The 23087-nt window shown below is 39.5% G+C and overlaps 1 protein-coding gene across 1 annotated transcript; it reads right to left on the bottom strand.

The window, feature by feature from the left end:
• Positions 1 to 344: 344 nt before the first annotated feature.
• Positions 345 to 22871, bottom strand: LOC139944370 (uncharacterized). Its single transcript, XM_071941374.1, has 5 exons — positions 22263 to 22871; positions 15811 to 15854; positions 14262 to 14327; positions 7810 to 7864; positions 345 to 4951 (listed from the first exon to the last, which is right to left on the bottom strand). Exons 1-5 carry the CDS (start codon positions 22425 to 22427, stop codon positions 4052 to 4054), a joined length of 1230 nt encoding a protein of 409 aa, XP_071797475.1. The 5' UTR covers positions 22428 to 22871; the 3' UTR covers positions 345 to 4051.
• Positions 22872 to 23087: the final 216 nt, after the last annotated feature.

Below are 23087 nucleotides of genomic sequence, written 5' to 3'. Positions count from 1 at the left end.
ACGTCATACTACGATTGATTTGCAGTTACAAACAATGTTACATCTTTGTGAATTCGGCCCCTGAACATCAGCCGATCGCGCCAAACAATTCCTGCACAATCGGCCGATCGCGCAAAACCATTCCTGCACAATCGGCCGATCACTCATAACCATTCCTGCACAATCGGCCGATCGCGCAAAATCATTCCTGCACAATCGGCCGATCGCGCCGAGCCATTCCAGCACGATCGGTTGATCGCGCATTTTCGTTGCCGAATGTTGCGCGATCGACCGATTGTTGCGCGATCGACCGATTGTTGCGCGATCGACCGATTGCTGCGCGATCGACCGATTGCTGCGCGACCAATAGATATTTCAATAGCGCAGCGCGATCGGTCGATAGCGCAGCGCGATCGGTTGATCGCGCAGATTGACCGATCGCGCCCAACAGATACATTTCAAATTTTTGCATTCTATTGTATTAAGAAGTTTCCATTTTTAGACTGGATACATTTCAACTAGTTGATATTGTGATGTCTACTCTTTGAATGATACATTATTTAATGCAATTATTAACATTAAGTGGACACAGTATTAAACGGCGAACGAATGAATGAATGAATTAATAATGTGGATTTCTGTTTTATAAGTGCGGATGCAAAATGCTGTTCCATTTAAAGTTACTGTTTCTATTCTGTGGATTCACTTTCATTCAGTGGATATATCTCTATTCAGCAAAACTAATATTTACTTTGTGGATATAGGCCAACACAGCTGCACATTTTTCAATTTAGTGGACATTAAGCTTATACAATTCCATACAATGGATACACTTATTTAAACTTAGTCGAGCAATGTGCAATTAGTTAATTTTCTCTCCTGATTAATAGAACAGTTCAGTCAGTCATCAATATCCTTTCAAGTGGTTCAAATTTTGTCTTTAATAAAAAACCTTTTCTAGCAGGGGATGTCTTCCAATGTTTCAATTCAATCAAGCCACATTTATATAGACTATTAACAATTAAATCGATGGGAGACGCGTGGATAAAGCTCGTCTCGGTAAAATGTGACAACAACTTCATTTTCAATTAAGCAATAAGTATTTGTTTTCAACTCAAACAATTAATTGTCTATTCATTTGATACTGTCATCCAATAAAAATGTGAAAATTCACGGTTCCCATAAAGCGTCAGGTAAACACAACATTGAAAAGGTAAACAAAACACTGAATTTATTTCGAGGGAACACAATAATATTTCAAGATAACAAAATAATGTTTACATTCAGTGTCCCGCAGTACTAGTGGATACTACATGTGCGATAATCATTCCCATTATGGTTGTACCGTGTTAATGGCGATAGCGTGCAGAAAACAGCATCCAAATCGATAAAACGATTCGATAAGACAAGCTGGGAATATTACTGTGTCCTTGAACATCATAGCAGCGTTTATAGACTCAATATGTGTCATTTGTAACGCTCTACGTTGCAAGATTATTTCTCGTCATTTTACAATGCGGGGTCGAGCTGAGGCATGTTCACAATTTCCTGTCTCCGTTGTTCGCTCCCCCAGAGAAGGAGGATCATTCAGGTGTTATATTTAATTGCATATAGAAATTATACATAACGCAGTTCTTGAATAGCGCTCTGTCACAACCACATATGAGTCTCGAACCGCTTTTGTGTTGGCTACGACAGGTATAATGAGCGATATTTTTTAATTATAATTGTCCATTATGTTAATCAAAGGATTCATGCAGTAATAGTTTAGTCTAACTTATTGGAAAGGTTTTCTCCATGTTATCATTGCAAATATTGTATATGGCTATAGTTTTTTTGGTGTCGTTTTTTTAGTGTTTTTTTTCCCCTTAATTTTTGTAGGGAAGTTTGTTGACAGGCCGGTGTAAAACCATCAATACAATAGACATTATACATGTGTCGTCATTTGCACTGTGCGGTCTCACATAGGAGTAAACAATGCGGCTGGTCCCTTGTCTTTGTCCGCCATATACACAACATTATGCACACATATACGCTTTGAGTAGAGGGTCGACAGTGCAAGCCGACACTACATCACATCGGACCAATCAAAACATAAATATGGAAAGTTCACAGCACTTTAATCCAATGAAACAATTGAATCCCTTTGAAATCATTGGGCCTGTATTATCCTAAGACATAATGGCGGCTGGTGACGTCAATACATCACGGTCTATTGTTATCGCGATCGAAACTCGATACAATAAGCAATTTACAAACATGAGAAATATTATGACCTATACCAAAAAAAGGCAAAATAATTATCTTATTGACGCACAGACTGACAGAGTCCTTGACGCAATCATTATACTTTGCTTGAAAACGTGAACACCGTATAACATGACATTTCCTTCTCACTCTCTCTGTTTGCAGTTCGATTGCTGACAACTGAAGGATTAAGTTAATACTCCTCCGCAAACCACTGATGTATGACACCATTTTTTATTTCGAATCAAAGTGCAGAGCTGCCTGTATAACAGCCTTGTTTATTTGTTACTTCTTAACAATAATATTGCTTTGTACTTATTTCTTGAAGTATAGAAATGCATTTTGAATTGACTTGAACATTTGCATCTTGCAATCGGGAAGAATGTACAACAATCGGGGGAATACTTAGAATTACATTCAACATCGTAGGGAGAAGGTTTCCATTGTCAGGGAGATGTCAAATTTTGAGAGATTGAGGTCAGGGGTTCTCCTGAAGACGAGCAGAGTAAACTGTTCGAAACGTCGAGACCAAACCGGCTCTTTTCAGAGCCACCACTCATTCAAAAGAGTTTTTACCCATGGTTGTACCCGCTAGTTTACTATTAATATTTATATTTATAGTTACTCTTATTCTCCACACCATGCAAACACCATTTGAGAGATTAGTTATTTTCATGGAACTTTCTGCAGAATCAAAGAGTTGGCAGGGCAGCTCTGATCGTGTAGTAAGGGACTCATTACAGACACACGGAGTAACAATTCATCCACTACCAGTAGTCAAACAAAAGGCCATGGCAACATCACTAGCTACACCCCTAACCATGGAGGAAGACAATTATTTCCTTCCTCCATGCCCTAACCAAGTCTGCCTTGCATTATCACTATGAGGTCAAAGCCGCTGCTAAAAACAACAAGCCGTATAGCTTGCTGGGGGTGTGACATCAATATGGAAGCAAACAACAATAGCTGTAAGATAGCACAGTTGCCATGGTAATCATAACAATATCCTTGATGTAAAAAGTTCATTTTATGTTCATCATGTTGGTCTGTAAATGTTGAAGAAAGACGGGTGTAATAAAAAAAGAACAACAATATAGATACGTATACCGAGTAATGTAACCCTAGTAGACTTACACTCGATAAACCCATAATTTTATTTAGCAATTCAAATCATCTTTCATAATTGATGTTATATATTATTTAGGTCTATTATATGTCCAGAGATGTATTCCGAGTTGATAGGATTACCCATGATAAGATATATATAATCAAGATTGAGTATTTGCCTTGAAAGTTAAACATAAAAACGTGTGGGTGACAAACATGACGTGGTAACATTCCAATCATAGCACAGGCCTGATACTTCACGGAGGCAACGAAAGCGATTGCCTCCATGCCCCCGATCATTGAAATCCTACAGTAGGACATTTACACTTTTCTCACATGGTGCTCTTACAAAGGAGAACATTTCTTGGTGCTCTTACCCTTTTTAATAACTTAGAATACATGCCAGAAGGCCATGTAAATCAAAATGGATAATGCAGAAGCTTGCTCGTTGCGTTAAGAGAGTGGTCTCAGATATACTGGATGGATGCGGTGAAGCATCACCTTGATGTGCAGTGGGGGAGGGGGGGGGGGGGGTGATTGGAAGGCCACTGATTCAATGAACCAAATGACATTAAGAACAGGGGAGAGGGGTGGGTGTTGTGCATCCCCTCTTCACCCCACCCACTCCAAATTTCCTGTGCAGACACCACATCATCACGTTAAAAAGATCATACGTTGCACGTAGTTCGCAAAGAGAAACTTCATCATTTTTTAATTATCATCCAGAGATTTTTTGGCCCCCAAAGAAGCCGTCAGCATTGCCACTTTCTTTAATGGTGATGGTTAACCCGCCCGACGTCACATCCGTTACTATGACACCGTCTGACGCTTTCATCCTACCCGGCATGATGGCATCAAACGCAGTAGGTAGAGGTGGCATCCTCACAGCGTCTTTATTTATACCTCGTGGAAAACGCAAACTGACTTTTCCTTCCTTTACGATGGCAAGGTCGATGGTGTTACTATGTGGAGAAACTGGGGTGCCAGTTTCCATGGCAAGACTATCCTTCTGTTGCGAAGTCCTCTTTGCACTTTTAGGATAATATTTAACCTGATCGGGGTCAGAGTAAGTGACCTCATCCGTGTCTGAATCGTCATTGTGTTGGTTCTGTTCTCGCAGAATCTCGGATGACGTTATTCTCTTTAGTACGATCTTTGGGGAGAGCTTGGGTACCACAATGCTCTCGTTGCATAGTTCGAGGTCCTTGGCGGCATTAACGTAAAAACTCGCCAAATCTCGTTCGGGGTTAGTGACATCGCCATCGGGTGTTATATTGACCGAGTTCTGACTGCGGTCTGAGCTTGGACTCCACGTCCAGTCTGACCGGTAGTCACTCGGGTTATTCGGTACTGAGACCGTCCTGGCGTAGAATCTCCCATCATTGGGTAGGTGTGTGCTGCTCCCGCGAGGTACGGCACCCCGGTCTCGGTGTCGGACCTCCCCGGTGAGCTGCGAGGATTCTAGCGGTGGGGTTAGGCTCCCTGGGGTGGTGGTGGTGGTGGGCCCGTCCCGTGCACGCCATGTCCCATTCTTAGGGTCCTTGACGAGCCGGAATCTGTTTGGGAACGATGTGTCCGACAAGTCGTAGTCTAACTCAGAAAGCAGCATATTGGACGGCTGAGGGAAGAATAAGACAAGAATATTTTTTAAGAAGGTGTGGAGATTTGTGGTTTATTTCATTAAACAACATTAAAACGAATGCACAGTATGACAACCGAAAGGTTGAATTGCACTATTGCATTTCTAATAAAGAAGCCTAAGGGATAAAACACACAATTTGTAACAAGTCAGTCATTATAAACAATCAAGAAAAAACTTCAAATCAACCAACACAGTACCATATACGAATGTGAACCACAACGAAGAAGAAAAAAACCCACCAGAATGTATGCAATTAAAGCCGATTAAAAGCCAAAAAACAGCTCAGGATATGTTAACAAACAGGACCAAATGCAATCATGGAGGAGGGTTATCACACAATATAATTATGAGTCTCCCACTTGTATCATTTTGAATTCGCAAATTTTTTATACCCACAATACATAAGTAATTCTTTAGGGCCTTTTATGGGCCTTTTATGTCTTTGCTCACAATGAAATTGTTTTCAAACGAAATAAAATCATTTTTTGTTTATCTCAGGGGCGGGTCCAGGATTTCCCTATGGGGGGGGGGGTGGGGGGGGGGGTGAGACCAATTACCAAAATTGTCTCCACAATTGTCAGATACAGTCTAGGTTTTGAATCATAAATCAATGTTAATACCATCTAAGGATTTTCGTCACAGTAATAGATAATGACAACTATTTATAAGGGAATGATGTCCCCTTTTTAAGAAAAAAATGTATTCGAATCCAGTCTTCGCGTCAACTGTGAAACAAAATATTCGGACGAATGTTTTGATAAAAAAAGGTGTGACATCTACCCCGTTATGTATTCTTGTTAATCAATAAAATGGTCCAAGGTGCATAAGAGATGGGTGGGCGAGTATTTGATCAGCTTGATTGCAATATGTATTCTGTCCACTCCACATGCTGCTCACATAATAATGTTGTTGTTTTCCCTTTCACTTTCCATTGTCATTGTTATTTTAATTCACTGTGGTTATTGCAAAACAGCTGGTGTGCTATATAATTGGTAACGGTCCGATGTGAGAAACTGCACAGGTTTTACTTGAGGTGGATTGTTTAACGATGTCTGAGTTAAAAAATATATTAAAAGGGGGTGATAAAACTGTAACACTTCGTGGTTTAGTTAGTATGACACTGCTCTAGAATTGCAAAGGTCATGGGTTCAAAACCCACCCTAGTAATATGCTTGTGTTGTTCACAGAACTCTTGAAATCGGTATTATCAAAGTGGAAAAAACTAACACTGTTTCTTATGGGCCTTATCAAAAATGTGTCATTGGCTGATGCTGAGGCTTAGGACCCGCCGTGCGCTGTCGGTACGGGGGCAGATGGAGCATAAGACCGAAGCCGGAAGACGGGATTCACGGAAGCCGTGATTTTGAAAACGTTCATTGCTGCTCTGCGTTAATTATTTGTAGACCTTATGCATTGACGTCATCAATTAGCCGCCATCTTAGAAGTAAAGCACATAATTATTTTTACGCGCGGTGCACAACATGAACAGCCTCCTTTCGACCCCAAGGCGAGGGTGTCCTACTCAAATGACGTCATTGACGACGTCATGCATGATGCTGTTTTATATCTGGTGAAAATATTTTTAATCAGGCTGCTTTTAATTTGTCGGAAATGTTAACAATTTTATAAAGTGATTTTCTTCGTAGCTCGTATAGAAAACTTGTAATTTTTACATGACGTTGTCAATAACTTTTTAGTCGTTATTGTGTTATTGAACTTATTGTAAACAAATAATTGGTTTAATTATGGCTTGCAAGTTGCCAGTTTTTTTTCCAGCGTGTATTTCATGGGCGGGTGACATTCCATTCAAACATAACGCGGGGCACAGTGAATATAGCAATATCACGAGTATCAGATATTATCAATAAAACAATACTACACCAACTATGGCCATTGTCACGTTATCTTAAAGCCACTGGACACTATCGGTAATTACTCAAAATAATCGTTAGCATAAAAACTTACTTGGTAACGAGCAATGGCGAGCTGTTGATAGTATAAAATATTGTGAGAAATGACTCCCCCTGAAGTTACGAAGTTTTCGTGAAAGAAGCTATTTCCTAGTATACTTAAATAATTGAATTTGATTTCGAGACCTCGGAATTAGCTTTTGAGGTCCCGAAACAAGCATCTGAAAGCACACAACTTCGTGTGACAAGGGTGTTTTTTCTTGCATTATTATCTCGCAACTTCGACGACCAATTGAGTTAAAATATTCAGGTTTGTTATTTTATGCATATTTTGAGATACACCAAGTGAGAAAACTGGTCTTTGACAATTACCAACAGGATCCAGTGTCTTTAACTGATAGCATAACAAATAGATCATGTATACCGGTACCTGTACAAAAGAACGGACGATACCTAAAAATAGCCATGTTTCGTTCGACATTTAACGGCAGTGGTTACGTATAATATATATATATTTTGCTATATAATAATTTGAAGAAAGACTATAAAGCCTTGCACGAATGTTTTACGTACGTTGCCTCAAAATTAAATTGATATTTAATTTTTAGCAAGCATGTCCAACATCATCAATATCAAAAGCGGTTGATGTGAATCTGCCTAATGTGTTTGCTGTTTAGATTAACTGGACCTTAATGGCACAACATGTCATAACAAGATTTGAACACTTTTGACGCAGATTAAAGTCAAACACATTGGCTGAGAGTCGTGCGCAGCTCCTACACGCGGGCACGTTGCCTCATTGTTTCTCTTCAAAGATGGCGGCTAGTGACGTCATGTACAAATCATCTACCTATCGGGAACCACATATCTACTGACTGTAGTTTCCTTACAGAGTTTCCCTTAGCTCAATAGTTAACGTCTCACCTGTGATAACTGCCGTTTGGGGCGTCTTCGCCGCTGTGACGTCACATTTGTACGCCTGTATAAATCAATCAGAAGAACAAATAAACATAATATCTCAAGACAAAGACCGGGATTGCTGATCCACAAAACAAAAACAAACAAAAAATCTGTTTCAAATCTGGAAGCTCATGTACAATACCTGTCCCTGTAACCATTGTCAAATTCGAAGCAAAAAGAAAATGAAAATTCATCAGTAATATTATTCTATAGGTAAGAAGCCTAACATCAGCGTTTGTTAGTATACGGCATTTTGAGAAACATTTCACTTTAAAGTAACGTGGTTTTAAAAAGATAACATATTTTTGTCACAAAATCTGAGAAGCATAACCGCGTAAACGCTTCTCATAAATATGGTGTATTCCTTGTATGAATTATTTTCTGCGTGGATATATTCAAAAACGCGACAAAGTTTTGACCCTTGGTCATATTTTAGCGCAGTGAATAGTTTTCTAGATACCAGCGCTTTATAAGATTTATTATTATTATTATTATTAAATGAAATTTTCAGGTTTTAGATTTATTGTGTACATCAAACATTTATATAGCGGTTCCATAAACCAAATGTATTATATACTTTGCCTTTGAATCCTCTATACAATTTGATTATCAGTGAAGCATATGGGTCCATTGTTTCCCACAATGCCAGCCTTCTTGTTTGCGGTCGTTATCATTGGCAATGCGATTTGTTTTATGTAAACAATTATTGGATATTAAACGCATACTTTTTGATTGTTTTATACGGGGGGGGGGGGGGGCAATAAAAACTATTGTATTACGATGACCGATACAGGTTTCCTCGCAGCGAAACATTCAATGATTAAATCATGAAATTGAAGGACGCAGGGTTAAGTTATGAGTACTGTTTTGAGGACTAGGAATAAAAATAATAAACACAAAACATGTACCGGTGCGAATATCGCATGTTTAATTTTGCAGATATTCCCTTTGGCCGATTTGTGGGGTTCCTTTGATAGTTTATTATCGGGGAAAACTTCAGCCTTCTTCAGACTTCATGATCCAAGATTATTCCCATGGCTTGTGACACCGGTCTTAAGATAAAAAAACAACAACATGTGAACGCGTTGACGACACTCAAAACTGTTTGAGTGGAACGTTTCTCAATGCGGAAACGGTTCTGCCAGCGACCAGGAAGACCCACTGGCTGTTCCCCCCGAGGCAGCTTCGTTTACCCCGCAAAATGTCACGCTGACGACCCTCGACGTCGCTCGTGATGTATGAAGTGCAATACTGCGTGTATGATAGTAATCGATGGTCCTTCTAACTATCCGTAGATGAACTCAAGGTTATTGACACGAGGGAAGGTCAAAGCCGCCTGACCTTGGGATCACAAACCCTCGAATTAATTAGTCATTATAGAAAGATGAGTCCGTATTTTACGGAGTCCTGGAAGGGCCTGTGAGCTTTTTGAGCAATTTTGTTTATGTACATCAAACATGCTACTACCGTTAGTTCACATTTGCCGCGAAGACTGTTCGAATACAGCTTTTCTTTGAAAAAGGGGACATCATTCTCTATAGTTGTCATTATCTACCACCTAGCTGCCAGGTAAAGCACCTTCAATTTTTACGGATTTTTTTTTTTTACAGTGTAGGTTTTTTTTAATACCAACAATTTTTTTTCTAAATCGATAAAAAATATGGAATCCTTAAAAAAAATCAGGACAATTTTGAGGATGACAATTATATACTAGAGAACAAAATTTGCACCCGGCAATATTACATTCCGTGACATCACCACATTTTTACTATTGATTCACTTTTACCCACAGAAGACGACTGTCTTCAAGGGATATGTTCGTCTTTCTAAGAGATGGGGATAATGTTTGCACTCAAGTAAAACAACAATAAGGGAACTCTGTCTATCTTTAAGATCACATTACCTCGATATAACCCACGTCATGATTCCAGGCCTTAGATGTTTTATTATAGTATGGCTTTGTAAAATACCATGAAATGGTTGGGCTTTGTGAATTCGTGAAGCTAGTTTTACGTAGGCACTGGAAGCACTCTTTCATCACCTTTTTCAAATAGCTTGCATAATATCACTTCAGGTTTCATTCACACAAAGGTATTAATTTGAAATACCCTTCGGAGTGCCTTTATAGTGCCGGGGATGAACAACTTGAAAACACATTTCCGGCAAATTAAGAGCCACCTGTAATTAATTGAGGGGAATTGAATACAACTTAATTAATAGACGTCACGAACCGGAATCTAATTTAAAAGTAGGAAAGAAAAGAAAGAATGAATTGCCGGCGGATGTGTTCATAATGGCAAACTCAGTAATATGTTAGCTGCGTGCAAGCAGATGTCAGTGTGGTACTTCTTATGGAGATGGCTAAAATCCACTAAATGAGATAACACAACTGAGTGAACAACCTTGATGTAATGAATATTCTTGCTGATTCCGATTATTTATACACTATGCAGTACTAACGAGATGTTGGGAGAGGGTTCCTCAAGGATCCCTACTTAGCCCACGTTTGCTATTTAAAAAAAAACACAGCGATATTGATGTTGGTTTCATTCGGGGTATTCCGTTTGGAGAAGGTTACTCAAGGATCCATTTTCAGCCCACGTTTCCATTATATGTTTTGCATTTAACTGTGTATCGAGACAGAATTTTAATGAACAGCATTTACGTGATGATGGTTCCATTTGGGATATATTTTGTTGGTTGAGAAAAAAAACCCAGAAAGTTCATCAATGAACCGTTTTTAGCCATTGTTTTTTAATAGTACTGTGCATGACTGATGTATTGAGACAGGTATAAAATGAACAGCACTAAACGTAATATTGGTTTCAATCGGGAAATATTCAATTGAGAGAGTCAAACATACCAGCTGGTTCCTCAATGATCTATTTTAGCCCATGTTTTAACTATATTACGCATGAATGTTTATGGAAGGGGATATAATTATATATTAATTGAACAGCATAAAATTTAAACCCAGAAGGTTAATTAATGAACCATTTTTAGACCATAATAAGTATATTTTGCATGACGACAGATGCATTAAATGAACAGCATAATGTTTAGCAATAGAGAAAGATTCTGCTATGGTCAAAACGACATGCCATTAACTATTTGTTTAGCAAATATGGACAAATGTAACTTTATCAGAATTATGAGCCAAAATTATAATGAATGGCCAACACTAAGAGCATGACTATCTTTCCACACAACGTCAATGGTATTGACATGGCATTATTTATAAGCTGGATAATTTTTTAATACTATTTAGATCCGGGATGGTATTATGCTAATATCGCGTTTGAATTGTTTTCCTGTTCATGGTTAATCTGGTTGACACAGTGCACTGACACAGTGTCCATTGTATCTTCAGAGTTAAAGGCAATGTACACTATTGGTTATTCTACAAAGCAATTCTTAGCATAACAATTTACTTTGTAACGAGCATCAAACATTGTGAGAAACGGCCCTCTCTGAAATTACGTAGTTTTTGAGCAAGAGGTAATTTCTCACTCAAATATTCAAAGACGTCAGGCTTGAAGACTTTTATGCATCTAAATTTGTACAACTAGAATGTTTATTTTGTTCATTATTCTCTTGCAACTTTGAGGACCAATTGAGTCCAAATCGTCACAGATCTATTTTTTACATATATATCTTTACAAAAAAAATTATGAGATACACCAAGTGAGAATACTGGTCTTTGACCAAAGGTGGTCAGTGCCTTTAAACCTGTGATCATGTTTACACAATTAATTTGCACAAAGAATAAGATAAACAAAGATATGAATTGTCATTGTGCACTCATTGTCATGAAATATGTATCTTTCTCTTTCGATGGTGAGGTCAAATGTACACACTTCAAGAGGGCATTCTTTTATTTATACAAAATGCGTTGGCAAAGAATATGGTGCGTTAACTGCTGACACTGCCAATGGGACGAACCAAGGGCACCGACTACACCCGCCTATATCCATGAAAGCCTTAACAACTACTAGGTCTGGTACCTGCACGTCGCATATGTTTGGTTTCAGGAAACACAAGATATGGTTTAGATGTCAATATATGACCAATCTCACTTGTATTTTAAGATTGCTTGCTAAGCGTCGAAGTATGCCAAATGGATCTGAATTTTTTTCAAAACAAGTTTGACAAAAGTTAATTTTTGTTCTGTGCTTCGTGAAATGATCAATAATGAAATCGAAAGGAATTCAACCATAGATGATGCTGCACCCGGCCTCGTCACATCACTGCAGAATTTATCAATGTTATGATGTCTGTCTTTGTTGAATCACTATCGAAAGTGATCTGCGTAAGCTTCTTTGCAAAATAGCTCTCAATTTACAGTTCATGCGAATTTAAGTTGATGTATAGTAAGAACTGTATATTCGTAAAAGAGGAAATAATATACCTTCGGTCTTTGTAACCGTTCGATTGTTTTATTCAAAAATAAATGTAGAAGTGAAAAATAAAATTAACGTGTGAAAAATTCAGTTCAAAACGTAGGCCGTGTTTTTGAGATATCATCGAGATTTTGAGATTATCATATCCGGAGCATTATCCAGGCAGGACTAATCCCTATTAGGAATACACACTCTGAGAAGCGTTACCACATGTTCATCTTAAAGGAAGGTACACGTTTGGTAATTGTCGAATACCAGTATTCTCAGTTGGTGTATGCCATCATAACCATAAAATAACAAGCCTGTGAAAATTTGGGCTCAATCGGTCATCGAAGTTGCGAGAAAACGAAGAAAGAAAAAACACCCTTGTCACACGAAGGTGTGTGCTTTCAGACAGAAATAAAAGACTTCTAAAGTATTTTATTATTTGAGTGAAAAATTACCTCTTTCTCAAAAACTACATTACTTCAGAGGGAGTAATTTCCCACAATGTTTCTCCAATGCTCGTTACCAAGCCAGTTTTTAAGTTTTGAGTAATTACCAAACGTGTACCTTCCCTTTAAGTGCTGTAGACTATACCGAAAGCTGCTGTAGGCGTTTTATCTAAGCAATGTTGTTTTGGACATAATTAATTTCAAGAGTGATTATCAAACGTACTTCCCGTTGAAAGAAAGACGAGAATGTGAACCAAGCACCAACCATAAGAAAATCACCCTCTGCATGTACGTTATATTCACAAGGCTAATAAGATTGCCCCATTAGTTTATTGCAGTTTGTACTTAACATGGATCCCTCGCTAGCATCCACTTTAATACAAAATCAATCAAAGTCTTCAACTAATTAACATAATTTTTATACAGGATTTGAGGCATTGCACGGTGAGGTATCATTGTATATATTTGGTTTAACACCATGTGTGTATCTACTTGCCATGTAGATTTTTTCTTAGAGAACTGTCTTGCTTTATTCTACTACCGCGGAGTATAGATGTTCGGTGGTTCAGTGGATTTCTCAGTTCTGAAAAGAACTGTTCTGCTATTACCACGGCGGATGGTATAGAAAATAGGCTGGGACTATACTACTTTAGCTTATAGGATCGTAATTATATGTACTACCGAGGAGTCAGTTCTTAAATTGGTCTCAACGTTTCGACTAGCTTGCTCTGTCATCGTTATGTAGACTGAATCTGATCTGGGCCCAATTTCATAGAGCTGCTTAGGCAAAAAAATCCTTGCTTAGTAAAATCAGATTACCGGCCAAGACTCCACTCAATTGTTATGCTAAGTAAACAACAGCTAAATACCAGTCACAAGCAATAATAATAATAACAAGTTCTTATATAGCGCATTTCACAATAAACCGTATCAATGCGCTTTACATTAGTCCCCTGGTCATTGGGCCAATAAACATCCCTTTAATCTTTCTCAGCTCCCATGTAGGGAGTATACAGCCCCGAGCTGTATATGGCATGAAATGTTGGCCAGTAACATGTGTAAAATATGTGAGCTATTTTCGTGCTTAAGCAATTTTTTTGCTTAAGCAGCTCTATGAAATTGGCCCCTGAACATAATCTTTCTTGATTATTTGTTTTCCTTGTTGTGTAACTATACCCTTCCGTTTCCCATGTGAGCTGCCAACCAGGATTTTATGGATAACAACAAGTGCTTTCAACTGAAGTGAAAGCCTCATGCTGATTGAATTTTGGGTCGCTGTGGTCTGAAAAAGTGCCACAAAATGTCATCTACGAAGACATTTGTGCCGTCAATCTTTAAATCCTATGAGCGTGTTCCTTCAACAAGAAATCACAAAATGTGCGTTTGTCTATTTCAAACTTCAGCATATCGTCGACTGGGGAGAGAAGGACCGTGTTAAATTTATACTCGAGCCTTAGCTCAGGACGGCATGGAGCAATAATAGACATTCAGTTGTGTGAGAGAATTTTTTTCCTGGTATCAGCCCAAAGAAAGGTAAACAATGTACGTCACGGATGACGTCATGATGACGTGGGTAATTTACCTTGTGGAGTAACTATCCAACAACCGTTTGTCTAAGATGTTATCTTCCGGCTCCCACGTATTGTGTCTGATAAGAAAATGGAATTGAAGAAAAATATGAAAAGACAGATTAACTAAAAATAATAATACTTAACATGATTTGTGGACTGCAGAAAGAGCAATAATGGTATTTACGGCTGTTGCTAGGGAACTAAGTGATTTGAATGATTAGCTAGAATGGCTCATTCAATTTAGAAAATATGTAATTTTATATTCGGAAAATGAAAAAAAACGTGAAATTGTATACACGAGGATGAGTCGTGGGATGCACGTGATGTTTTCAGGCAGAGTAGCAAAGTGTTTGTTACTCTTTACTTGTGGTGACATGCCAACATGTTTTGAATGCGATTCCTGTATGGTTGGCACCACGAAATAACATGGGATTTGAACTATAAATCAGCTTCTCCATTTCACTACATATTATCCCAATGGCCAATCCAACCGAAACATTAATTGATTATGACAGAGTGTTACTCTTTATTTGCACAGTAATACGAATGTAAATGCAGGTGCTTTCTTTTTTTTACAACATGCCAGCATGTTTTTAAATGAGGCTACATTCTGTGGTAGGCCCCCACGAAACTACCATGAAACTGAACTTAAAGGGTGGCTGCAGTGTTTTTTGTTATTCATTTAAACGATTCAACATGACTTTTTAAACCTGAAGTATTTGTTTCTATTTTTTATTAAATGTATTTTTAAAATGGTTTTCAAGAGATTAGGGGAACCCACCCCACCCCTAAAAGGGAGCCTTCATTTGCATAAACGTGACGTCATGTCGGTAACCCGAGCCGTCGGGCCCTCTGGCTGTGTGCATATAGAGACGTGTGCACTGTGTGGCCTGGTACCTAGGCGCGTGTAGTTAGGGACCAGACTCTTTTTGCCGACGATATGTTTGAATTCCCGACGTGACGTTGATGGTAGGGGGGCGGTAACAATCCACAAAGGAGGGGGCATGACTTATTCGCTAATTACGCAAGTCAGATATGTCGGGAATAAACAAAACACATTGTATTGATGTTCAATACATATATCAGAAATAAATGACAGCAAAATTAACTGTTTTATTTTAATTCACTGCAGCATCCCTTTAATTGACAGTCCAAGAAGTTTTCACTCCAAAATGATTGTGTTTTTTTTTTTTTTTTAGTTTTTAGCTCTCTCTCTCTCTCTCTCTCTCCTACAAATCCTGGCAGTAAAGGCAATGTACCGGATACATGACAGGGGATCATTTGAAAGGCTCGGCTTTATTTTCATCTCTTTTTGGGGTAAGTAGGGTGGGAGGGGTAAGAAGGGTGGGAGGGGTAAGAAGGAGGAAGTGATGAGGCTTGCCTACCGTCATAGAGTGGGTACTGATTGGAACCATGACGTTCCGATCAGGACCAAACCTTATAAAGCTGTTTAATTGACAGAGACTTCTTTGCTAAGCAAGAAATAAGCGGAGTACCAGTTACCTCAATTATTGTAAATGTACAACTTTTGCTAAGTAAGAGTTTTCTGCTTTGACTTACTTATTGGACCAGCCTCTCCATTTCACTAGGTATTCGGTTGTTCCCTGAAAAAACCAAGAACAAACATTTGTTATAAATAATGTACAAACTATTTCTGTTTTATCCTAAATATATATAAATATATCAAAATAAAATTCAAATATTTTAGTGAAAAATTACCTTGTCCTCGAAAACTATGTCACTTCAGAGGGAGCCGTTTTCACAATGTTATATACTATCAACAGCTCCCCGTTACTCGTAACCAAGTAGGTTTTTATGCTTATTATTGTTTTGAGTAATTACCAACAGTGTCCACTGCCTTTAAGGGGCACATAAACAAGATGAGAAAAGCTGTGAGATCCAGCAAAATCTGTCTGCTTTGGAGCGTGCGAGGCGGTACTTTCTATAAAAGTTTGTTAGGCTTCTGAGTTTGCGTCATGTGTCACGTCCTATATTGGGTTATCCATCTAGCTCTGCGTGCAAGGATAAGGAAATAATCATGTTACACAGAAAAGCGTATTATAAAGCGCAGCATGTTTTACTGTTCTAAAAATTACGAAAAATATCTAGAATAAGCAATCATGGCAACAGCGCAAATCTTTCCATCTGCGATTTAGGATTATGCTCATGACGCCACGAGTTTGACGCCACGACCATCCAAAAGCCTAACGCATCGCCATCTCCTGTTTGTATCAAAACGAGATTTAAACTAACTCGCGAGTTTATCCGCGAGTTCCAACGGCCTATAGTAGCAAAGGTGCCTCCATATGGTCGATCAATTGAAGAGTGACCGTTGTGATCAGCTAGCCAGCCATTAAACCAACAATTAAAAGGGCCTTGAATATTGTACTAATATAGAAAAAGCTTTATTAATAATATACTTTCATGAAAATAATAACAAATCCCCGGCTGATCTGCCGAGCGTTACAAATATTTTGACACACGAGGGTAAAAAGCTGCTATTTTTAAGCACGCATCAAGGACGTGGGGGTGTTAGAGTGTCTCGATGCGTATCCACCAATTCGTGTTTTTTTTATCTGTAAGTTGTAGAAAGACTCAAACCGACATTGTGGTTAATTCATACTGAGCATTATGTCTTGTTTAAAGGTACTGTTAAGTAATTACCAATAGTGTCCAATGCACTGAACACTATTGGTAATTACTAAAAATAATTGTTAGCATAACGAAATATTAATTGGTGACGAGCAATTCAGACGCTGATCGAATAAAACATTGTGAGAAACGGCTCCCACTGAAGCAACATAATTTTTCAGCAAGAGATAATTTCACACTCAAATAATAAAGACTTGAAAACCCACAAGTTTGTGAAAAAACAAGGGTGTTTTTGTATTTCATGATTCACTTCGATGACCGACTGAGTCAAAATTTTCACAGGTTTGTTATTTTATGCATATGTTGAGATACACCAAGTGAGAAGACTGGTCTTTGTCAATTACCAAAAGTCTCCAGTGTCTTTAAGGTCTATTAGATATTGCTGTCTGCCCCGTTACTCGTGCATTAAACAGTGGCCCGATAGATTGAACTTTGAGATTTTTCATCAGCTTTTTAGACGAAGAAAGTGGATACATTTCAAAACGTGTCTAACTGTTGCTTTTTGTGTACAATAACTTAATATAGATTAGCATCTTCGTCTTACATGAATCTGGAATATACACGGTCACTCTGTTGGTTTAAAAAAAATTACATTTTACACACTCGTGAATGGAAGAACAAACAGTAATTTGACCTAATTGGGCAATACTCAATTTATTGTTACTTCACAAAAACATTCAAAAGACATAGCAAATAAACTCTATAAGCAGTTACTGTTACTGTCACCTGACAAGGAGGTTGAAAAATTACATGACAGGGAGGTTGACTGATCACCTGACAAGGAGGTTGACTGATCACCTGACAAGGAGGTTTGCTGGTCACGACAAGGAGGTTGACCTGTCACCTGACAAGGAAGTTGACTTGTCACCTGAAAAGGAGGTTGTCGGGTCATGACAAGGAGGTTGACTGGTCATGAAGGAGGTTGACTTGTCAACTGACAAGGAGGTTGGCTGGCTGGCCACCTGACAAGGAGGTTGACTTGACACCTGACAAGGAGTCTGACCTGTCACCTGACATGGAGGTTGACTGATCACCTGACAAGGAGGTTGACTGATCACCTGACAAGGAGGTTGACTGGTCATGACAAGGAGGTTGACTGGTAATGAAGGAGGTTGACTTGTCAACTGACAAGGAGGTTTGCTGGCTGGCCACCTGACAAGGAGGTTGACTTGACACCTGACAAGGAGTCTGACCTGTCACCTGACAAGGAGGTTGACCTGTCACCTGACAAGGAGGTTGACCTGTCACCTGACAAGGAGGTTGACTGATCACCTGACAAGGAGGTTGACTGGTCATGACAAGGAGGTTGACTGGTCATGAAGGAGGTTGACTTGTCAACTGACAAGGAGGTTGGCTGGCTGGCCACCTGACAAGGAGGTTGACTTGACACCTGACAAGGAGTCTGACCTGTCACCTGACATGGAGGTTGACTGATCACCTGACAAGGAGGTTGACTTGTCACCTGACAAGGAGGTTGACCTGTCACCTGACAAGGAAGTTGACTGATCACCTGACAAGGAGGTTGACTGGTCATGACAAGGAGGTTGACTGGTCATGAAGGAGGTTGACTTGTCAACTGACAAGGAGGTTGGCGGGCTGGCCACCTGACAAGGAGGTTGACTTGACACCTGACAAGGAGTCTGACCTGTCACCTGACATGGAGGTTGACTGATCACCTGACAAGGAGGTTGACTGGTCATGACAAGGAGGTTGGCTGGCCACCTGATAAGGAGGTTGACTGGCCACCTGACAAGGATGTTGACTTGTCACCTGACAAGGAGGTTGACTTGAAACCTGAATAGGATGTTTGCTGGTCACTTGACAATGAATTGGGATGTAGGCTTGTCAGGTGACAATGAGGTTGACTTTTCATCTGACAAGGAGATTGGCTGGTCACTTGACAAGGAGTTAGGATGTTGACTTGTCAGGTGACGACACGGTTGACTTGTAACTTGACGAGGAGTTGACTGGTCACTTGACAAGGAAGTTGACTTGTCACATGACAATCAGGTTGACTTGTTACCTGACAAGGAGGTGTCACAAAACAACTAAGTTGACTCCCAGAAGACCAGGGGAACTCAACATAAGATTGAGGGATGCAAACGTGACAAAGTGGAGTGGTAGAAGTGTAGAAGAGCAGAGAAGAGAAGCGATTGAAAGATCCCAGATAATGGCGGTCACTCCTCACTCATGTGGGAGTGTGCCCCCATTGCAATAAGGACGAGGCGGTCATGGACGCAAGTCTGTGCCGAATGACGATGATGACGATCAGGGATGCATTGAGAATATGCAAGGCAACAGACAGCGCAATGAAAAACCTAATTGGTGAAGAGGCTAGCCTCCTCCAGTGGAGTTAAATATAGGTTAGAAAGAATGACCCTGCGGTGGTCCGATCAAAGGTGTTGTCAATGTCTGGCACAAAATAGTGGTTAACGCACGTAAAAACACAGATGTGACGAAATGTGAGCGCTGTAGTTAGTGGGGGCGGGATACAAATGATTATCAGTCCATGTAACAATCACCCCGTGGGTTTTCATCATTGTGCCCCAATTTTGATCTACACAATGGAGTCATAAAAACACGAGATAATTTCAGATTTAGATCCGTTGAGCGTTGAGAAATCTCTCTTGAGTTATCGGGAACTTATGAAATTTACAGTGAGATGGCATTTGTAAGAATGGGGTGGGAGGCTTCAGAGCATGCAGCGGCTGGCATTTTAAAAACATTTCGCATGCTCTTCGTAGCCGTGGCAAATAAATTGACTTAACAGGAACCATATTGATTAGCTTGTGGGAATTGCCACACAATTACTCCACTTAGTTTTGCCCGAAACGTAGGCCCCAATTGACTGCAGTGCCGAACACTTTTTGCCCTGTACAGTAGGGAAATTGAGAGTCTTTAAGCTTCATTGAAAGAAATAAAAACAAGTTATAACGATCATAACAAATCAATGAGGGGAGTATAAACAATACAGCACCCTCCTACGTTAAACTGTGTGTAAACAATTTTATGAAATGTTCAAACTTAGCGATTCAATCAAAATGGCGACCAATCAAATTAATTTAATGGTCACAATCGAACAGGAAAGCTTTAACGTTGTTCATTGCTATATCACACTGTGGCACTTGGCAGTGTGACACTTGACACTTTTGACACTTGATGGGAGGTATTACATATACTCGTTCATACGAAGCGGCCATTGATTGTCGATATATCCTAATGCATATATTTCCTGCATTTAACTTGGAATTTCACACGAGCGTCCTTCCCCGTTACAACCTGAATTATGTCGCTGAAAAACTCCGTATAAGTGGACACCAAACGACATGTTATAACCAATTTCACCCATCAAGTCTTTATGATGAAACTGCTGTCCATGCAATGATGTAATAATAGACTGATATTGAGTAACGTTTAGAGTTGAAGGAGGCATCTAAAACATTGACTTCTCTCCGGTTCAAATTAATTGCAGTGAATTGTGCGCCTAAATAAACATCAACAACAGCAGCATCAGCAACAGTAACAACAACATCATTATCAGCAACAACAACAACAACGGCGACAACAAGAGCAACAACATAAACAACAACAAAAAACAACATCAGCAACAATAACAGCAACATCATCAGCAACAGCAAGAACAGCAACGACAGCGACAACAACAACAACGACGACGAAGGACGACGACGAAGACGACGACGACGACGACGACGACGACAACAACAACAACAAGAACAACATTACCAACAACAGCATCAGCAGCATGAATAACAATACCGACAACAGCATAAGCAACAATAATAACAACAACAACAGCAGCAACAACTGCAACAACAAAACAACAACAACGACGACGACGACGATGACAACAGCAGCAAACACCTTACGCAAAGGGCACGGGTTTAAGCAATTGTAATATTTGTAATCTACCTGGCAAGTAGATACACACATGGTGTTACCGCAAACCAAATATACATCAATGTTTGTGATGTTTAGTATAAGCTTTTCGGAGTTCCGGAGCAGGTCAAATGTATAGTATTCAGATCAAACACAATTCACCCTTTTGAGACTATGGTGGACACACATGAGTGAGTAAACTGTCTGGCGTGGGTGTTTACAGAGGTCCCAATACTCAATGTTCTCATATTGAATTATTTTCCAAAAAAGAGTACTGAATAAACGTCATAATGAATTGAAATGAAAGCACACAGATTTACCCAGACCAATTAGTGTCATCATAATGTGCCGACTGTACATCAAAAATGGCTAACGGTGGAGCACTTATAACTTTCTATACTATGGAATGGATTAATGGCTACGATTAGCTGACCTTCAAACTTGCAATCCAAAGCAAATTGTCACTTCCTAACTCTTGAAATGGCCTCCAATCCAATATAACCCAATTGAGGGCTTGTGGACACAATACTATGGTATATTATTTGAGTCGGTGTTTACATAAAGTTGTATCCAAAACAAATCATACTCGTATTTAATTCTAACTTAAAGGTTATATCTCTATGCCTGAGGTACTTTGATGGTTCGAAACCTGTTTAGCATTGTTATGCAAAAGCAGGAGGGGCGGGCTTACCTAGGGTCGATTTCACAGTGAGTTAGGAATAGTCCTATGGAGACTTAAAGCTTGTCCTAAGTTAGGACGAGTTACTCGACGAGTTACTCGTTCTGACTCGAGATAAGACTTTGGCCCAAGGTCTCCAGAGCGCATCGAAAATTAATGCTGTTTTTAATCGATGCTGATTGCCAATTTTACTAACTGAAATGAGTGACACATAAAACGTACATGACAAAATAATGAGAAAGTGTCGTCTAGGCTACTTGCTATCACTTAAATTAACCCACTCATTTCGTACCCTACATAATGGTATAAATAGAGGCAAAGAGACCTTGTCGACCATAAGTGCCAGCTACGCATTCACATGACATAAAGTTGAATATTTACTTTGCATTTCATGTTCATTCCATACGATTCTCAAAGTGAAAATAAAATTTAAACTAGATCTACGCAAATACATGTCAAACATTAATAAAATCTTACGGCCTTGTCATACGAGGCAATTTTTACAGACAACTTAAAGGGAACCAACCGCAGTGCATACAACAGGTACAGGACCACTTGGGTAGCAAAGGAGCAATTTTTCAAACAATGTTCTACGGTCGCAAAGTAATAATTACGTGAATATTCAAACGAGAATGCCTTATCATCTTTAAAATTGCCTAGACCTGGGTTGACTGCAAATTACCTCATGAGACATGGCCCTTACAATAAAACAAACAGACAAACAACCAAACAAACAAACAGACAGACAGACAGACAAACAAACATGCCAAAAACAAAACTTTACCTTCCTTCTCCTCTTGCCCTTTAATGCCTCCACGATGTATACGTCGTCCCGAGACTGGTCCATCAGTCCTCCGGCCGTTCGAAGATGACTCGACGGGATAACGTTCACGAAGTCACCGCTCTTCGTGGTGGGGCACCCCGCGCCGCCGGCCCCGGGGGAGTTCATCCCACCGCCCGGTACTCACGATAAGCTCTCGTAAACCAAATGGAGTCTCAACCTCACCGCACACATCAGTGTTTATTTCGAATAGTTAATTTGTAAACAGAATTGCAACCTTGTGTAGTATTTACACAGTGTATTGTCGAAAAACGCACTATAAAGTCCCATGCCGAACTCTTCGTGCAACACTGAGCCACGATGATAAACCATAATTACAGCACTGCATATTCACAGTGCTACACTTCGCTCAGTAGGATATAGAAGTACATGTATACAGACAATCCAATGCGGCCACGATAGTAAACAGTTGTGCGGAATAACTCGCTGGCGAGACTGTATAGCAAAACATAAAATCCAATAGACAGTGAACTGATGACGTCAAGTAAAATCATCTGTGCATGCAGGTATCAAACCAACGGATGGCGCAGCGCAAAAGTAAAACGTGTCACTGGCGACGAAACACGGCGCTTTGCTGCATAGCAGGAGCGCTTCAACGTCACGATAACACTTTGATATTATAATCTATCTCGACGTTTAGTGATGGTTCACTGCGTGAGTTATCGATGCAGCCGGCTGACAAGCCAGTTCCACCACATGATCACAAAATATTAATAGTTAACTGAATAAACATGGCACGCTGATATTTAAAGGGACACGATACCTTTG

Source organism: Asterias amurensis, chromosome 11 (genome assembly GCF_032118995.1).
Source record: "Asterias amurensis chromosome 11, ASM3211899v1".
In the NCBI taxonomy this organism is placed as follows: domain Eukaryota; kingdom Metazoa; phylum Echinodermata; class Asteroidea; order Forcipulatida; family Asteriidae; genus Asterias; species Asterias amurensis.
Note: the sequence above shows the minus strand (reverse complement) of the source record. Positions and strands in the feature narration are given on the sequence as shown.

What these genes read in the sequence shown, in the direction of transcription:
- LOC139944370 (XM_071941374.1), bottom strand. Translation starts at nt 22,427, where the DNA reads ATGAACTCCCCCGGGGCCGGCGGCGCGGGGTGCCCCACCACGAAGAGC. An exon ending in TTGGATAGTTACTCCACAAG is followed by an intron (nt 7,865 to 14,261) that starts GTAAATTACCCA and finishes TGATTTATACAG; the next exon opens with GCGTACAAATGTGACGTCAC. An exon ending in CCAAACGGCAGTTATCACAG is followed by an intron (nt 4,952 to 7,809) that starts GTGAGACGTTAA and finishes TTCTTCCCTCAG; the next exon opens with CCGTCCAATATGCTGCTTTC.